The sequence below is a fragment of the Spinacia oleracea genome, chromosome 3 (assembly GCF_020520425.1).
Source record: "Spinacia oleracea cultivar Varoflay chromosome 3, BTI_SOV_V1, whole genome shotgun sequence".
NCBI classification, from domain to species: domain Eukaryota; kingdom Viridiplantae; phylum Streptophyta; class Magnoliopsida; order Caryophyllales; family Amaranthaceae; genus Spinacia; species Spinacia oleracea.
The window spans coordinates 12,354,321-12,373,498 of NC_079489.1; the positions used below are offsets into that span (position 1 = coordinate 12,354,321).

General features: G+C 44.1%; 2 protein-coding genes across 5 annotated transcripts; one reads left to right on the forward strand and one right to left on the reverse strand.

Annotated features, from left to right (window-relative positions):
* Positions 1-425: 425 nt before the first annotated feature.
* Positions 426-8,876, forward strand: LOC110796482 (uncharacterized). Of its 4 annotated transcripts, none has more exons than XM_056838708.1 (7): positions 426-2,818; positions 4,128-4,191; positions 4,281-4,520; positions 4,813-4,914; positions 5,020-5,164; positions 6,393-6,480; positions 8,612-8,876. In XM_056838708.1, the coding sequence occupies exon 1, from the start codon at positions 431-433 to the stop codon at positions 1,334-1,336; it is 906 nt and encodes a 301-aa protein (XP_056694686.1). In that variant the 5' UTR covers positions 426-430; the 3' UTR covers positions 1,337-2,818; positions 4,128-4,191; positions 4,281-4,520; positions 4,813-4,914; positions 5,020-5,164; positions 6,393-6,480; positions 8,612-8,876. The 4 variants fall into 4 exon arrangements, with proteins under 4 accessions (XP_056694686.1, XP_056694688.1, XP_056694685.1 ...); XM_056838710.1 differs by having other exon boundaries at positions 4,401-4,520; XM_056838707.1 differs by lacking the exon at positions 4,813-4,914.
* Positions 8,877-11,753: 2,877 nt separating this feature from the next.
* Positions 11,754-18,871, reverse strand: LOC130469473 (uncharacterized). The gene is made up of 6 exons (XM_056838812.1): positions 18,519-18,871; positions 18,278-18,429; positions 16,053-16,094; positions 14,501-14,842; positions 14,214-14,404; positions 11,754-14,138 (listed from the first exon to the last, which is right to left on the reverse strand). The coding sequence occupies exons 1-6, from the start codon at positions 18,869-18,871 to the stop codon at positions 13,545-13,547; spliced, it is 1,674 nt and encodes a 557-aa protein (XP_056694790.1). The 3' UTR covers positions 11,754-13,544.
* Positions 18,872-19,178: the final 307 nt, after the last annotated feature.

Below are 19,178 nucleotides of genomic sequence, written 5' to 3' on the forward strand. Positions count from 1 at the left end.
GTCTTACCTACCACGCCGAATGCCACGGCGGCTGATCGGAGAAACGTCCCGAGGACGTGAGCAGCCACGCGCAGAGCAGTTGCCCGACTCTGAGTCTGAACTTTCTGACACTGGGTCAACCCCCGTCATGCCGGATAGACCTCTCCCTCATCCAACTTATACGCATCTGAGCCAGGCACGTCCAGGGGCCACCCGTCCAACCCGTCAAACTCGCGGACGCGAGTCCTCCCAGCGGCTACCCTACTCCAGGCGTCAAGACCCTGTATATCACATTCAGGAGGGGGTGTCCAACATGGCCCTAGGGCACACCACCCCTTTTGCAGACTCCATCATGAGAGCCCCGAGGGAACCCAAAGTCAAGCCGCCCAACATTGATGCTTACGATGGTACCACAGATCCGGACATGCACCTCTTGGTTTACCGGCATCACATGTATGTCCAAGGAACAACTGACTCAACCTGGTGTAAGTATTTTCCGGGCACACTCAAAGGAGTAGCCTCTAAGTGGTTCGAGAGACTTCCAGCCGGAACTATTCGCTCTTTTTCGGAGCTCGAGCTATTGTTCTCTACTCGGTTCATGGCTCACAAGGAAGAGAAGAAGACGAGCATGCATCTGAGTAGGATTCAGCAAGGGAAGGACGAGTCCCTGAGGAGTTATGTGAAGAGATTCAATCTAGAGGCAGGGCAAATTCCGGATTTGCCAGATGGTGTTGCATTCGATAACTTCATTCGAGGGCTTAAAAAGGGCTCTTTCAAGTTTGATCTGGTAAAGAAAAGCGTCCGAACAATGGCAGAAGTGTTGGATGAGGCGGAGGCCTTCATTCATGCAACAGAGATTTGCAGCGTCCCGAAAGACCCCAGAGGAAGTGATACCGCCGAGCTAGCGGCAAAAAAGGAGAAATTTGAAAAGAAGAACCGGCCTAACGGGACGTGGGCTATTGCAAAAGAATCAGACAGGGCCCCCAGAGCGGCAGGTCAGAAACGGCCCAGAACTTATGATCGGGAGCGATTCGAGTATAACACAGACATGTACACAATCCTGATGGACGTCGGGTCCAAATATGACATTGATCGTCCATTTCCCATGAAGTCACCACCAGAAAGTAGGGACCCCAAACTGTACTGTCACTTTCACAGTGACATTGGGCATGACACCAATGAATGTAAGAGCTTGAAAAGGGCATTGGACGGCCTAGCCACCAAGGGGTTCTTAAAAAGTTATATCAGCAGGAACACGGGAGGTTCTGGCAAACCCTTCTACAAGAAAAACAAATCCCCTCCCTCGGAGGAAGATGGGAATCGTACCGACCCAGAGTGCGTGGCAGTCATCTCATGAGGATTGGCCGCCGGCGGGCCGACCATGAGGGGCCAGAAGGATTATGCCAAGCGATTGGGGCAAGTGATGCTGTCCGGCAAGGCCACAGTTGACCCGTTTCCAAAAGTTGAAATCGGCGAGGCCGACCGTGGGAAAATCTCCACCCCGCATGACGATCCTTTGGTAATTGAGTTAAAAGTTGCTAACCTAAGGGTTAGGCGTATTTTGGTTGATACAGGAAGTTCGTCGGACATAATTAGTCTAGAGTGCTTGAATCGGCTGCAACATGATCCCTCGAAAATTGAGAAAATCCACTATCCCATTATAGGCTTCGGAGGTAGTGTCATCCACCCAGTCGGCATAATTACCCTTCCTCTGAGGATGGGAAATAAAAAGGAATCTCGGCAAATGGATGTCCGTTTTCTCATAGTGAAAGATCTGGCGGCATATAACATCATCTTGGGGCGTCCCACGTTGAACAGGGCAAAGGCTGTCATTGTGACTCATCTGATGCTTCTTAAGTTCATTTGTGACGATGGGAGCGTCAGCACTATACATGGTGACCAGCAACAAGCTAGAGATTGCTACCTAACCACCTTGAGTCCAGAAGCATGGGGGACGGGTGAAGAGAAAGGGACGTCGAGCAACAAACGAAAATGTGGCGACACGCAACCCAAGGTCGTCAAAGAAACATTAACTATCTCAGCATGGAGGCTGATGGAGGCTGGGTTCGTCATGCTTCACGGTGGACGAAATGCCGGGTATTGACCCTGCTGTGGCCGTCCATAAGCTGAATGTGGACCCAAACTTTAAACCGGTTCGTCAGAAGAAAAGGAACCATGGGGAAGATAGAAATCAGGCGGCAGCCGCGGAAATACAGAAGTTGATGGAGGCTGGGTTCGTCAGGCCTAGTCAGTACCCCGACTGGGTTGCTAACGTGGTACTCGTCAAAAAACCTAATGGTACCTGGAGAATGTGTGTTGATTACACCAACCTCAATAAGGCATGTCCAAAGTACAGTTTCCCATTGCCCAAGATTGACCGGCACTAGTGGAAAAAACCCCTGTTGTAGCCCCCTTGTTGAGGGGGGCATATATAAGCGAGCCACAATAACCACTTAGTTAACGCGGGTCAAATGTTTAACTAACAGGTTGGGGCGGGCTTTTGTGGTATTCGCTTCTATAGAGCCAGTTGAAGGGGGCTTTTATTTGCCCGCCTCAATAGACACCCGTCTAAAGGGGCGGGCTTCCCTTTGTTCGCTTCAACAGGTCTTCACAAAATTTTAAACACTTAAAACACGTACAACGCTATGACCGCCAAACAGATAAGATTTTAGAATCCTTTCAAATCTCTATTCCAACGCATCACCGGCGAGTTCGCACCGCTCCTCACCGCGCGGCTCCACAGCCACCACCACCTTCCTCGCCTCCTCTTCCATAGTACGTAGTTGCCCCCGACCGTCGTCTTTCCTATCTCCGACTTTGTTTCACGCAATCTGTCAAGGTTAGTTTATAATTGATTCTTGTTTTGCTTGGTCTTAAAATTCAGTTTTCCTTCAATTAGTTGAGCATAATGAGTTGATTATGCAGAGAATTTAGGCTAATGTTCCAATATTAGATGAATTTACAAAATAGGGTTTGATATTTGTGGTTTTTCTAGTTCAGTTACAAAATAGGGTTTGATATTTGTGGTTTTTCTAGTTCAATTACAAAATAGGTTTTGATATTTGTGGTTTTTCTAGTTCAAAATAGGTTAGTTTACTAAAGCATTTAGATGCAAGGCCACCTGGTAAGTTTTCGAAGCTTCATCAGTAATTTGTGCTATAGTATTCTGGTCAACCAAAGCGGTGTTTTATTTTACCCCTTTTTCGACACTTTCAAACAGACGTTCTTGTATTACAATAAACTAAATCAAACATCTAGCTGAATTCCCCTTTGGCCCTTACGGAGTAGTAGTTAAGTTAGTTGTCTCCGTAGTCAAGGATCTATTAGAAACAACCATTTCGCAGTAATAAGACATCAGCAAAAAGTGTGTTTCTGCAAGAATTAGTAGGCTGCAGACATCTGACCCATCAGAACAGACTACGCGCGAGACTCATTTGAGGCACTAGAGTAATTGTACAATATGATAGGCTAGAAGGTCAACAAACAAAAACCTATAGATTTGGGTTGTAAACTTGTAACTTGTATTGTTGGTAAGGTTACTGTATATAGGCATTTGCTAACTGATACATATGTGAAACATTTCCAGATATATAAGATGCCAAAAGATAGAAATATAGTGCATCCGTTTACTAAGATTTCAGCTTCCAACAGAAGCTTAATGAATGATCAACACATTTCATTTAGTGGCCTTCTATAGAAACATCCTACTGTCCTAACAAGATGTGCTATAGTTTGTTCATTAGTTACTGCCAGTTTTGGACCTTCGGGAAAAAAATATTGAACCGGGGATAAAAAGGGGAACTTTCATTGCTGAATTATTGATTGAATACTTTGCTTCCATTGGCTGTTGATGAACCTTGCATATTGTTCCTTCCAAAAGCATATTTTTGGGATTAGATAGATAAAACATATTCCTGTTTTGTTTGCGTTTTACTACAAGTGCAACAAGTTCTAGTATTGCCAGGTTCAACGAGTTCTCTTTTTGGTTGAATATTGTGTGTATCCTTTTTCAGCTCACTGTTTAATTTCATTTCTAGGTCCATTATAGTATCTTCCTACATAGCTGTATATCATGAAGCAGAATCTCGAGGAATCTGAAACTTTATATACTTGTGTGCTATTCTAAATACATGTTTTATCTGGTGCAGGCACTTGATAAATCGCAGCTTGGAGCCCTTCTTCGTCAAAGAGGCGAAAAGCTTGATTCACCAGGTCTGTAATCATATACGTTGAGAGTATCTATGATCTGTTATTCATAATTAGCCTTTTTTACACCAAATTTTATTTTGCTTTACATGAAGTGCTTGAAAATGGGGAAAATTGGAGTGTGGGACAACGAAAACTTGTTTCATTGGGCCGTGCTTTGCTTAAGCAGGCAAGAATACTTGTTCTTGATGAAGCCACTGCTTCTGTTGATACAGCGACAGATAATCTTATCCAGACTCTAATAAGGGCAGAGTTCAGGGACTGCACAGTTGTGATGATAGCACACAGAATACCAACAGTTATGGATAGTGATTTTGTGTTGGTCCTCAGTGACGGTAAGTGTGGGGATTCCTTGTTTTTTGTTTTTGGTCTATATTTCTTAATTGTTACCCTTTTTTTTCTTGCAAAACTATCAGGGGATTTCATGATTAGAATGCATGCATTGTCTTTGAATCCCCACCGTATTGGCCTAAGAAGACAAAATCCCATGTACTCCCCTCCCCAAACAGAGGCTTTTGCTTTGATTTTTCCAACCGTCTGCTTCAATGCTCATGATTCGTGAGTGTCGTAGAACTCACGATGCATTTCATGCATTCCCATGTAATTTATGATTTGTTTCCAAATCAGTGTGCTCAACAAGTCGGCGCCCGCGAGTGTGGCTATTACATTATGAAGTTCATGCATGAAATAGTCACGTTACACCATAACTCTGATGAGCGGTTAGATAATGTTCGTTCTTTTACCATATGTTAGTTGAACTACTAATACTAGTACTTGTACGTAGTAGAATTCTTAATTTACAAGTAGCATTACTTATCATGTTACTTATTTCAGGCTTACACTCCAAGAAATGCGCCTTATACCGATGAGGAAATAGATGTGGTTCGTGAGCAATGGGCTAAGTTTTTTACAACCGAGTATTTATTTACTTAGGTTGTTTAGACACAAAGATGGAAGCGTTTATATCTTCATGGATTTGGTAAAGTTCTTTAATTTTTCCATAATTACAAGTCTGCTGGATTTGCTAATTTATTGCTTTGAATACTAATCTGTTGGTCTTGCTGCTGCTGTGAATACTGATCTGCTGGTCTTGCTACTGAATACTAATATGCTGGTCTTGCTGCTGCTGTTGTGATTTACTGATATGTTGCTAATTTATTGCTTTGAATACTAATCTGCTGGTCTTGCTGCTGCTGTGAATACTAATATGCTGCTGTGAATAATTGACCTTATCATAAATCTATTGATGTGTATGAATATTATGCTACAAGCCGTTTTTGAGTCTGACATGCAAAGGCCATTTAATACAAGTTGTGTTCAGGAAATTCCAAATGTTTGAACTCTGAAATCAATATATAGGATAGGTGAAGAACTGAGAGCAATGAAGAGATTGATGAGAATGTTTTTTCTAACCCATTTTATCTGAAAGAAACTCCCCTTGTTCTGGATTGAGAATGTGTAAAGCCCTAGCTTTACTCTCTCCTGCAGACACAAGAACCACGGTAGCAACACCCAAATACAAGGCTAAACAACGAGACCAAGAACAAAACAAATAGGAGAAGGGGAATTCGGTTGATTGGCTCTTTAACTCAGATCAGAACTGTGCAGTTCTGTGCACTGATCTGCGTGCCTCAACTTTGAACAAAACAAATAGGAGAAGGGGAATTCGATTGATTAGGTGACAAGTCTCTTTAACTCTCTATAATTTTTTGAATAACTTTCTCTTTCCTCTCCACCTCTACTTATACTACTTGGCTGTTTACAACCATTAATAACTGCTACAATTCTGCTTGTCAGGTAGTGCCGTAGTGGTAACGGTCTTTAGAATTTCACTTTTGCTCAGTTGAATTCCAATTAGTTCAGTTTAACTTAACACTAATATAGTCCATTTTTCGATAAGTTCAGGTTGGCCTCAGCTGATCTTAAGATATACTGTCGGTGATCTATGCCCACGTATTGTGGTGCTAACTATAGCAGATTGGTAAACTATGGCAACAAATCAAGGAAAAAAATATTATCATTTTGTGTGCTAACTGTTTCCTTCGTACTTGCTTGGTCCGTCATTGTGTTGAATTGTTTTATCTGTTTGAATTTGCAAAATTGTAGAAATCAAATTATGTGGCAGCCTCCTCCTGTTTTCTTTCTTTTTTCTAATTTATTTCTTTATTGAGGTGGTTAAAACATCACAGTTTTTGTTGTTTTTACAGCTTGTTTTGAGTACTGGAAGCGGTGTTAATGGTTTCACTCTAGATCCATCTCCTTGGAGAGTATATTTTAACTCATCCAGACATCAAGGTAAGGACACTTCCTGATTAGAACTAGCTAGAACAGATTGTTGTTACAGTGAGGAATCTATTCACTTAGCTCGTTATTGTCTTTAACTTTAGCAATTTCACAGCACAGTCAGTCCAAGGAAGTATGAGAAACTTCGGGTTTCATATATATCATCATCAAATTTTGGTTGATAGATTATCTGTTAGTCACTTTAAGTTTTCTGAATGTACGAACCAGAACCGCTCATTTCCTTTCCTAATTTTCTTTCTTTGGAATCACTTATTGAACTCTCTCTCTAAAGTCAGCTTTAAAACATAGTAACAAGTACACCAGGAAACAATATTTATGCTTCCAAAAAGTAAGCATATGCTGAATATGTTCGTCCTATGTCTTCTGTAAGCTTCTTCCACTTTCTTTAAATTGATTAGCCCCTTCTCTTGACCTGCACCACCTGTAAACAAGAGTGGCAGGTTTTCGGCTCTAATTGCATATGATCTAAAATGACATTTAAGGCTCATAGGATCGTTATAGGTCATATTTAGGCTAAAATGACATTTCCGCTCCCAACTTTGAACTAAAGAAGCTAAGGACTCATTTGATTCTTATTACATGACTAATATGCATAGTTTTAACTTTCTAAAACTCATTCGACTCTACGTATGACATTTAAGGCTCATAGGATCGTTATAGGTCATATTTAGGCTAAAATGACATTTCCGCTCCCAACTTTGAACTAAAGAACCTAAGGACTCATTTGATTCTTATTACATGACTAATATGCATAGTTTTAACTTTCTAAAACTCATTCGAATCTACGTATGCACATTTAAGGCTCATTGGGTCGTTATAGGTCATATTTAGGCTAAACTGACATTTCCGCTCCCAACTTTGAACTAAAGAACCTAAGGACTCATTTGATTCTTATTACATGATTAATATGCATATTTTTACCTTTCTAAAACTCATTCTAATCTACGTATGCACATTTAAGGCTCATTGGGTCGTTATAGGTCATATTCAGAGCTAAAATGACATTTCCGCACCCAACTTTGAACTAAAGAACCTAAGGACTCGTTTGATTCTTATTACATGACTAATATGCATACTTTTAACTTTCTAAAACTCATTCGAATATATTTATGCACATTTAAGGCTCATTAGGTCGTTATAGGTCATGTTTAGAGCTAAAATGACATTTCCGCTCTCAAATTTGAACTAAAGAACCTAAGGACTTATTTGATTCTTATTACAAGATTAATATGCATATTTTTAACTTTATAAAACTCATTCCAATCTACATATGCACATTCTAAGGCTCATTGAGTCGTTATAGGTCATATTTAGAGCTAAAATGACATTTCCGCTCCCAACCTTGAACTAAAGAACCTAAGGACTCATTTGATTCTTATTACATTATTAATATGCATATTTTTAACTTTATAAAACTCATTCCAATCTACATATGCACATTTTAAGGCTCATTGAGTCGTTATAGGTCATATTTAGAGCTAAACTGACATTTCCGCTCCCAACTTTGAAGTAAAAAACCTAAGGATTCATTTAATTCTTATTAACTGATTAGTATGCATATTTTTACCTTTCTAAAACTCATTCCAATCTATGTATGACATTGAAGGCTCATTGGGTCGTTATAGGTCATATTTAGAGCTAAAATGACATTTCCGCTCCCAACTTTGAACTAAAGAACCTAAGGACTCATTTGATTCTTATTACATGACTAATATGCATATTTTTAACTAGCTAAAACTCATTCGAATCTATTTATGCACATTTAAGGCTCATTATGTCGTTACAGGTCATGTTTAGAGCTAAAATGACATTTCCGCTATCAACTTTGAACTACAGAACCTAACGACTCATTTGATTCTTATTACATGATTAATATGCATTAGATCTGTCTAAATTAGAGCTGTTCCACCAACTAATTAATCATGGTTTGACAGGCATCAGCTTTCGTGGACACTTGAATGCTCACAGAGCAATTAGAAGTACATGTTTAGCTGCATGGTTTTCAACAACTTAATTATCTCTATAGTCTGCAACTATATGTTTTTATGCTTCAGTGGAATGTAAAGATAATATCGTGAGTGTAAACTTTGGTACTCATGTATATTTTCCTTCCATCTTGCAGGGATCGAGTCGATTGGAAGAAATTCAACACTGCCTTAATTAAGGTTTATAATGCATGATCTAAAGGGAGCTAAGTGGCCGGATTAGAGAAATTTGTTAGACTAGCTCTCTAGCCTTTTGTCTTTATTTGTTAATATTAGTTGTAATTTGTTAGACTAGCTAGGTGTTTAAAATTGCAAACGTACGTACTATACGCTTGGGTTACTATAAATGAAGTTAATGTAATGATTTATTTATTAAAAATAAGCAGATTCATACCTTTGCTATTCTGGTATTGATTGGTGTACAGGTTTCAATACTCAATGGAGTATATATCTAGATTTAGGTATTGCTACCTATTTTATATTTTAAAAGAATTTGGAAAAAAAAATTAATGTTGTTGAAGGGGGCTTTTAATGTACGCCTCAACAACATATGAATTATGGTGCCAAGAATACAGGTCTGTTGTGGGGGGCTTTTAAGAAGTGAGCCTCAACAGAGGTGTCTGTTGAGGCGGGCTTTTGAAATGCCCCCCACAACAGGTCCTTTTTTTCCCCTTTGGTTTAGGGCTGTTGAGGCTCACTTTTGAAAGCCCGCCTCAACAGAGTGCCTGTTGAGGCGAACAAAGCCCGCCTCAACAGCTCAGTGAGCTGTTGAAGCCCCGTCTGTCGAAGCGGGCAATGTTCGCCTCAATAAGCCCAAAATGCCCCCCTCAACAGGTAGTTTTTCCACTAGTGCGGCTCGTCGACTCTACAGCGGGGCATGCCATGATGAGCTTTATGGATGCCTACTCAGGGTTTCACCAGATTCCGTTGTGGCCTGACGACCAGGAAAAAACGTCATTTGTTACTGAACAAGGCCTTTACTGCTACAAGGTGATGCCGTGTGGGTTAAAAAATGCACCGGCCACCTTTCAGCGTCTTATTAACACTGTGTTCATTAAGCAGCTCGGCAGGAATATTGAAGCTTACATTGACGATATGATCGTAAAAAGTAAGCTGAGGGCGGCGCACATAACTGATCTCAGGGAGACATTTGAGACTATTCGAGCTTACAACATGAGGTTGAATCCTAAGAAGTGTGTGTTCGGGGTGACGGCAGGCAAATTCTTAGGTTTCTTGATTGATGAAAGAGGAATTGAAGCCAACCCAGACAAAATCCAGGCAGTAATTGATATGAGCTCACCAAAGACAGTGAAGGAGGTCCAGCGGCTCACAGGTTGCTTGGCCGCCCTGGGCAGATTCCTTTCCAGGGCTGGAGACAAGTGCCACTACTTTTTTAGGTCTGTTAGAAAGAAGGCCAAGTTTGAATGGTCGGACGAGGCCGAGGCGGCATTGGTCAGATTAAAGGAGCACTTACACACCTTGCCTCGTCTTGTTAGTCCCTTGCTAGGAGAGACTTTGTACATGTATCTCGCCGTGTCCGAGCACTCGTTGAGTGTCGTTCTACTGACAGAGAGGGAGGGAATACAGATGCCGGTATACTTTGTCAGTCATGTTCTTCAAAATGCTGAAGTTAGATATCCTACAGTGGAAAAGTTTGGCTTAGCTCTGTTCATGGCCAGCAAAAAGCTCCGTCCTTATTTCTTAGCTCACAAAATAGTGATCTACACCGATCAGCCGCTCAAACTGCCCTTCACAAAGCTGGAGGCGTCAGGACGAATGCTGAATTGGGCAATAGAGCTGAACGCCTTTGATATCACCTATGAGCCGAGGAAAGCTGTCAAGGGGCAGGCATGTGCCGACTTCATTGTTGAAATGACGAGGCCATACTTTGCCAAGAATACAAGCACAGTGTGGACAGTGTATGTAGACGGCTCATCCACACAGAATGGATGTGGAGCAGGGATAATCTGTCACTCCCCAGAAGGAGATACTTTTGAATATGCTATGCGATTTAACTTCCAGGCGTCAAATAATGAAGCCGAATATGAAGCCCTGCTTTGTGGCATTAAAATGTGTAAGGCGGCAGGCGCCGAGGAGATTGTAGCACTATCTGACTCCCAACTGATTGTGAGCCAAGTTAATGGGACCTACGAAGCTAGGGATCCGACTATGGTCAAATACATGCAGGCCGTCCATCAGGAAGTAGAGCCACTGAAAAGTTTTGAAGTAAGGCAAGTCCCTCGCTCGGAAAATAACCAAGCTGATGCCCTGTCAAAGTTGGCAAGTTCCGCGTCTTGTGATACCCCTCGGCACGTGTTTTGGGAGGTAAAAGAGCACAAAAGTGTTGAGCAAATGGAGGTGGAAACTCTTGACAGAACGTCCACATGGATGGATGACATAGTAAACTTCAAAATGAATGGAGTCTTGCCCGAAGACTCAAGGGAAGCGGCAAAACTTCAAAAGAAATGTTCTTGGTTTGAAATGTGGAACGGCACCCTCTACAAAAAGGCCTACTCCCGTCCTTTGTTAAGATGTGTAACACCTGAGAAGGGGCAGGAAATTCTAGAAGACCTTCATCAGGGGTTGTGCAGCTCGCATATTGGTGGAAGGGCTTTGGCTGAAAAGGCACTTCGAACCGGCTATTACTGGCCGACCCTTAAGGAGGACGCAATCTCACTGGTCAAGAAGTGTGACAAATGTCAGCGCTTTTCTCACCTAATACATCAACCGGCACGAGTTCTGACGCCCATTACAAGCCCAATTCCATTTGCTAAATGGGGGATGGATCTCCTAGGCCCATTCACGACCGCACCAGGAGGAAGGCGTTATGTCATCGTTGCTGTAGATTACTTCACCAAATGGGTGGAGGCAGAAGCGCTCAAAAACATAAAAACTGCTGATGTGAGAGCATTCATTTGGAAGAACATCATGACTCGCTTTGGGATTCCACAGGCTATCGTCTTCGATAATGGGCCCCAGTTTGAGACGCCTAAACTGAAAGAGTGGCTGGCAGATCACGGTATACACACCTGTTTTGCATCAGTCGGACGACCCCAAGCCAATGGTCAGGTTGAGGCGTTCAACAAAATTATCTCTGAAGGAATGAAAAAGAAGTTTGACGAAGCCAAAGGTCTATGGGCTGATGAGCTGCCAAATGTCTTATGGTCCATCCGCACCACGGCTAAGAATTCAACCGGTGAAACACCCTTCTTGCTAGCCTATGGCGCCGAGGCTGTCCTACCCATAGAAATGTGTGAGCCAACGTTGAGAGTCATGCTGTATGACGAAAATGCTAACTGGGAGACAATGAAAGCAGCCTTGGACTTTCTGCCCGAGGTTAGAGGAAATGCAGCGCTCAGACAACAGCTGTACAAGATAAGGATGGCAAGAGAATACAACAAGAGAGTCTCTAATAGAGTGCTCAAAGTGGGAGATTTTGTCCTCAGAAAAATGGAGTCCACAGGACGAGCAAATGAACAAGGTAAGCTGACGCCCACTTGGGAGGGACCTTACGAGATCTATGATGAAGTTAGAGATGGAACCTACCGCATTCAAGACATGCAAGGCCGCCCTATTTCGCGCACTTGGAATGCCGACAATCTCAAGAAATATTTCTTCTAGATATGTGCTAAGCCTTGTCTTACTTACCACGATCCATTGCCCAAGGGGCGGCCTCTAATGGTCATAGTAGGGTAGTAATTACTTTTGTAACCGGCTAAATTCGCCTTGCAAAGTTATAAATAATACTACTCTATTTGTCTCGTAATATTTATTGCTCGCACAATGAATATAAAAATATACACTCCAATGCATAACCAAAGCCTAATTGTATGACGGCCTGAGAAGTGGCCCAGATTAGCAAAAACTCAGCAAGACTAATTGTTTGAAGCCTAAGAAGTGGCCCAGATTAGCACCAAGTTGTAGGCTGATCACCTATCCAACTCCCCTCCCAATATAAGCAAGCCGCTGGCCGACCAGTACAGCATAATAAGTGCCAGCGGCACAAATAAACTTAAATCGTAAGTTATTTGTTCAAAAGCCCAGCGGCATGAACAACTTTGAAACATAGGTTGTTCGCTCAAAAGCCCAGCGGCATGAACAACTTTGAAACATAGGTTGTTTGCTCAAAAGTGCGGCGGCACGAAAATATGGCCGTCCAGCCCATTTGACGAGCATGTCTAGCGGCAATCATACCTATTGATTGACTTACGTCAATCAATATCGTTATAGACACGCTCGCCAAAGAAAGCGACTATCACAGTAGTGCCTAGCGGATGCTCAGTTGCCTGCGGCACCAATATCAAAGAGACTAAGGTTGTTTGCTAAAAAGCGCGGCGGCACGCATGTTTGGCCGGCCAGTCCATTTGACGAGCATGTCTAGCGGCAATCATACCTATTGATTGACTTGCGCCAATCAATATCGTTATAGACATGCTCGCCAAAGAAGGCGACGACCACAGTGGGGCCTAGCACATGCTCAGTTGCCAGCGGCACCAACCACTTGGAAACAAAGGTTGTCCGCTCAAAAGTTCAGCGGCACGATTAACTTCGAAACAAAGGTTGTTTGCTCAAAGTTAGGCGGCACGAACGTTTGGCCGTACAGTCCATTTGACGAGCATGTCTAGCGGCAATCATACCTATTGATTGACTTGCGTCAATCAATATCGTTATAGACACGCTCGCCAAAGAAAGTGACGACCAAAGTAGGGCCTAGCGCATACTCAGTTGCCTGCGGCATCAACGTGCTTAGTGTACACTCGGTTGCACCTTGGCAATCATACCTATTGATTAAGCCTATTAATTAAGGAATAATCAAATTATGAAGAGCAAGTAAATGCGAGATAAGAGAAGCATCAAAAAACCTATTTACTTATAAAACAACGCCCGTAGAAAGGCGTGTAAAAGTAGCTCAGAATTCTTGACCAGAAAAAAGAAAGAAAATTGTTGTGTGCTCAGCAGGCACAATGATACAGACGCCATCAGCGCCAAAACTTTACAACATAATTGTTTTTGCCCTTAGGCACGGGAACGCTTGAATAAAATTTTAAAAAAAGCAGGAAAGGAAGCAAATCAGGGAGCGGCCGCATCGTCCTCGTCATCAGATGATACAAACTCAGGGGGCGGCTGACCAAGACGTTCAGCAGCCAACACAGCGGCACTGTGCTCCATTCGCCGCTGGAACCACCCAAGATCATACTCTGACATGTGGCTCTCCCAGGCGTGCTTAACAGCGTCCTTGGTCGCTTGTTCCCCCTGATCATAGGATTCCAGAAGACGCTCACGCAAGGTGCGAACTTGCGATCTGGCCGTCTCCAGCTCCCCACGAAGATGCTCGGCTTCCTCAGCCGCCTCTTTGACCTGAGGGTACTCCCGCAACTGGTCCTGAAGCGCCCGTATTTCCGCCGCCGCTGTCTTGGCCTCCTCGACCATTGCCACCATGTCCTTGTCCTGCGCCAAGATCTTCTTAAGCAGCTCGGCCTTGTCAGATCTCAACGCAGCTACCTCCTTCGCTTGAAGGTCTATGGTCGTCTGCATCTGCAGGCGGACCTCTTCAATGGACTTGAACGCATAGTCGCCATGGTGGGTGGACTCAGCCACCTGAGCTTTGAGCTCCTCAGCAGTGCGGGTCTTCCAACTCTTGCAGAATTCCATGCGGCAGAACAACTGCAAAAGAAGCTACATATTAGTAAATGACTCTAAAAGAGAAGACAAGTACAAGCAAGTTGGAAATAGACTTACGTCGAGAAGAGTGGCCTGGATCGCACCAAACTGGGCGTCAGTCTTGCGGCCAGGAAGAGAAGCAACATACTCTGCGGGGACGGCCTTAAAAACCTTGCGGCATATAGCCACCCTATCCTTTGACGAATAGTGGGGAGTAGCAGGTACGTTCTCATCCTCGGCAGCAGCTGCATCCTTCCCTTTGTCTTTGGCTATAGGAAAAACAACGGCCTTAGGATGACGCGGAGAGTAAGAAGAACTGCCAAAGGAGGCTCGATACGTCTGAACGACGTTCGAATAATACTTACCGCCCGAAGACCTAGCTCGGCGGGCCACCTCCGCCGGTATCTGAGAGCGGACGTCGGCCGGGATTCCCGAAAGAGGGTCCTCCAGCTCGTCCGGATGCCCACCGGACCTCGATTTGGACACCAAGTCCACCACCAGAGACGGCTTGTCCACGCCCATCTCTTCGTCATCAGGGCATCCCCCCTCAGCAACCTTCGACTCGTCTTTCTTCACGAGACGGCGAGGTAGGGGTTTTGGCTTCTTGAAGGTACTCGGAGTCTCCGAGCCAGCCGGCACAGCTCTCTTCTTCAGCTGGGACAGAGTCGTCCCCTTCTTCTTCCCTGACGCCCTAGCCGCGTCCTTAGCTTGCTAAAAAAGAAAGGACAGTCAAATATTAGGCCTCGTCATCTATCGCAAGTCACTCACCATATAGTGGCTCGTCATTAAAAAGGACGCCCATCTTAAAAATGACGGCGTACCTGATCAATCACAAGCCACTCACCATGTAGTGGCTCGTCATTAAAAAGGACGCCCATCTCAAAAATGACGAGGCGTACCTCATCAATCACAAGTCACTCACAGAACAGTGGCTCGTCATTAAAAAGGACGCCCGTCACAAAAATGACGAGGCGTACCTCATCAATCACAAGTCACTCACCATGTAGTGGCTCGTCATTAAAAAGGACGCCCATCTCAAAAATGACGAGGCGTACCTCATCAATCACAAGTCACTCACAGAACAGTGGCTCGTCATTAAAAAGGACGCCCGTCACAAAAATGACGAGGCGTACCTCATCAATCACAAGTCACTCACCATGTAGTGGCTCGTCATTAAAAAGGACGCCCATCTCAAAAATGACGAGGCGTACCTCATCAATCACAAGTCACTCACAGAACAGTGGCTCGTCATTAAAAAGGACGCCCGTCTCAAAAATGACGAGGCGTACCTCATCAATCACAAGTCACTCACAGAACAGTGGCTCGTCATTAAAAAGGACGCCCGTCTCAAAAATGACGAGGCGTACCTTTTCAATCACAAGTCACTCACAGAACAGTGGCTCGTCATTGAAAAAGGACGCCCGTCTTAAAAATGACGGGGCGTACCTTATCAATCACAAGTCATTAAATAGTGGCTCGTCATTAAAAAAGGACGCCCGTCTTAAAAATGACGAGGCGTACCTTATCAAGTGCAACACTCATATAAAAATGGCTCGTCATAAAAAAGGGCGCCCGTCTCGAAAATGACGAGGCGTACCCTATCAACCACAAGTCACTTGTAAAAAAGGGGTGGGGGTGGCCCGTCTTAAAAGGTGACGAGGCGCACCTTGGCAACCACAGGAAAAACACTCACAAAGGGGCCCGTCATTAAAAAGTGACGAGGCCAACATTAGCAAACATGGGTCACATGTCAGGATATCGGCTCGTCACTAAATAGACGTCCACTATAGACAATGGACGGAGGAAGCTTAACTTGCAAAAAACAACCTAAGAGAATACTCACCTTCTCCTCCAACTCGGCCTTGGCTTTTTGCATCTTGGCCTCATAGATGTCCGCCATCCAATCGGTCATATCGCCTTTCCCGGTATCCGCCACCGACAACTTGCTCATTCCTTCCTCTGAGAACAAAAGAAATCCAAAGTTAGAAAAATGAATAAGACCAAGGCAGAGCGGCACATAAATTGGCATACAACCTCGAGTCATGGAATATCCTAAGCCTACGGCCGCTAGAAAAGCCTCGTTCCGAAACTGGCTAATGTGCGGCAACCACTCGGCCGGCACATGGAAACTCTTATCCATTGTTAAGTGGTAAGTGTTGGCCCTGAACAGGACCATTATCTGATCCCACTCTTCGGCAGTAAGGGGTGGAAGGGGCTCGTCACGATCCATGAAGTTGGCGTTGCAGTTCCAACGGCTCATTCGCTCATACATCTCCTGGTCGTCCGTGTAAAACACGACCCACCTCTTCCTCCACATATGCCACTTGCTGAGCTTGCCGACCACTGTCTGGTAGGTACCACGGCTGCTCAGATTAAACCACCCTTTGGCGGCACTGGGGGAACGAGAGAGGGAGACCAGATGCAGAAAGGCGCTGAAGGACGGCTCCACGTCGTTCAGCGCACATTTGGCAATGTAGCCAAAGATATCCGCCCATGAGTTGGGGGTCAGCTGGGCCACCCCAATATTAAAACCATCTAACACCTCCACAACGAAGGGGTGTGGAGGGAATCTCATGCCGAGTTTGATTGACGCGGCATACACAGGGAATTCTCCCTCGGCAAGCAGGCTGACGGTCGAGTCCAGACCGGCCGGCACGCGCATTTGGTACCCTTCCCCCACGCAGAGGTCATCCCTCATCTTGGCTCCGTGCCTGTCTAGCCACCGCATCCAGCCCACGTCTGGGTGAATTTCTGACGGAAGCAATTGGGCCTCCTCCCGTCCTCTGGGCCTAATAAGCTGGGGAGCAGCTTCTTGCTCCTCGGCGGCCGATGACAATGGAGCGACGCTTGGCTCCCCCACTGCCTGGCTCGTTGTACCCTCCGACGAGCTTGCCGCCTGCTCCCCCGCCTCGACGTACTCGTCGATCTCTTGAAAGAGTTCGGCAAATTCTTCGTCGACTGCCGAGGCGGTGGAAGAATATCTCTCCCTAGGAGGTGTCGATGCTCCTTCCCGCAAGCGCAGGCGCGTAGGATCTGCCGTTTGCTTGGTTCTAGCCATGCCTTCTGCATAGTGAACGAAGCACGGCTTAGGGGTGACCAACAATGAAGAAAAAGACGCGATTGGACGTCCGCCCCGACAAAAGATGAACGGCGGAAAAATCTTAAATAAAACCTTTAAACCCTTACCTAGTACTAAGAGGTCGGCCGCTAACAAAGAGAAAAATGACGAGAGGATAACAAAAACAAGAAAGGCGAAAACTAACCTTGAAAGATCTGCGAAGTACTTGGTGAAGAACAGGATGAGTTTCGCGAAGAACGGGATGAATTTCGCGAAGAACAGGATGAGTTTGACGAGGAAAAGGATGAGTCTCGTGGTGGCCGGAAATCGCCTGATGGTGGTAGGAACACGCCGGAAATCGCCTATGAGAGCTCTGTGAAAACGAAATGTAAAAAAATGAAATTTACCCCCCCCCCCCTCTATATATAGGGAGGGGCAAAATAGAGAAAGGTGACACGTGTCACCCCCTCAACACCTGACCCAAAGATGAAGATGCAAATCAAAGATCAAGAAGCGATACCCGGAAAGTGTTTCCAGAAATGCCCTTCTTGAGGGGCAAATGTTGTGGGCAAAATTACCATGCCTTCGTGCACCAATGAAGATGTGACACCTGGCACGTATTGCGCCCCCTAAGCAGAAATCATGCAAAGTCTACTCCGGGGCATGAGTATTAGTCTAGGTATCTACAATGTATGTATTTAAGTATGTATAAATGTACGTATAAAACCTATACCTGGAAAAGGGCTTAATTAGTATGTATCCCAAGTGAATTACTAAGCACAATAGGCCCAAATAGCCCACTATTGCTACAAGGGATCAGAGAATTGTAAGGAGAAAGGACACGTGTCCTTCTCCCATTCCCCAGCCAATCATGTAAGGGGAATATTAGGTCATTCCCACAAAAACCTAGTACTATAAATATTCCCACTTCCCTAGAAAAAGGGGTCACAATCAATATATTCTAGAGCAATTGCTGCTCTGCCTTCTCTCTACTTTCTCTCTCTATAAAAATACAATCTTGTTTAATCTTTAAAAGTTACCAAGAAACCTCCAAGGTATCTCACCGGAAAAACCCCACAACAACTGTCATCTTGATATCTCCTGTGATCATCACTTCCCATTACCAGGAATCCATATCCTGATTTAACCGAGTAATTGCCTGACTTAGTAAATGACCACCTTTGTTCATCCTCCCTTCTAGTTTCAGGAATGTAGGTATTTAGGATTTTCGAGCATCTGATTGTGGAAAGTTGTTCCATATTAAGTTCTGTTTCCATTCCCTTCTGTTCCAGTCAATTAAGCTATTTACCTTCGATAACTTTTGCCTTGTTTGGACACTGGTGTTAGCTTTGAAAGAAACCTCAGAGTTGTTCACCCATTTGTCTCCAGTAGTGTTGATATCTCTACTTGTTCCCAGTTTCATTCTTGTCTCTTTATGGAATTCGGTTGCTACTCTACACATCCCCTTGAACCCCCATGACCAATGTGGTTTTGACACTCCTTTCCCACCTGCTTGCAAAAGTAAAATGCCATATTTGGCACTGTACAATCTTGAAAGGAGGTCTTGTTTCTGCTTATCGCATCTCCATGCATATTTGTACAACATAGCTCTATTAAACATGGCCACATTCCTTATTCCTAAACCTCCCATCCCTTTTAGATTTTCCAGTATCAACATATTTCTCCAATGAATTGCTCTTTCCTTACCTTTTGCTCTCCAAAAAAACCCTCTTAATCATTGAATCCATTGCATTTGTAATTTTTTTTGGTAGCAAAAATATGGACAGGATGTGGTTGCAAAGTGAAGCCAAAACTCCATTGATCAAGATTAGTTTACCAGCTTGTGTGAGAGTAGAAGCACTCCATGAGGAAATTCTGGCAGATACTTTATCACATAAGAATTGGAAGTCTTTGGTTTTAGAATTTGAAAAGGAGATTGGTGAGCCCAAGTAGATGCCAATATCTGATTTAATAGTTACTGCCAT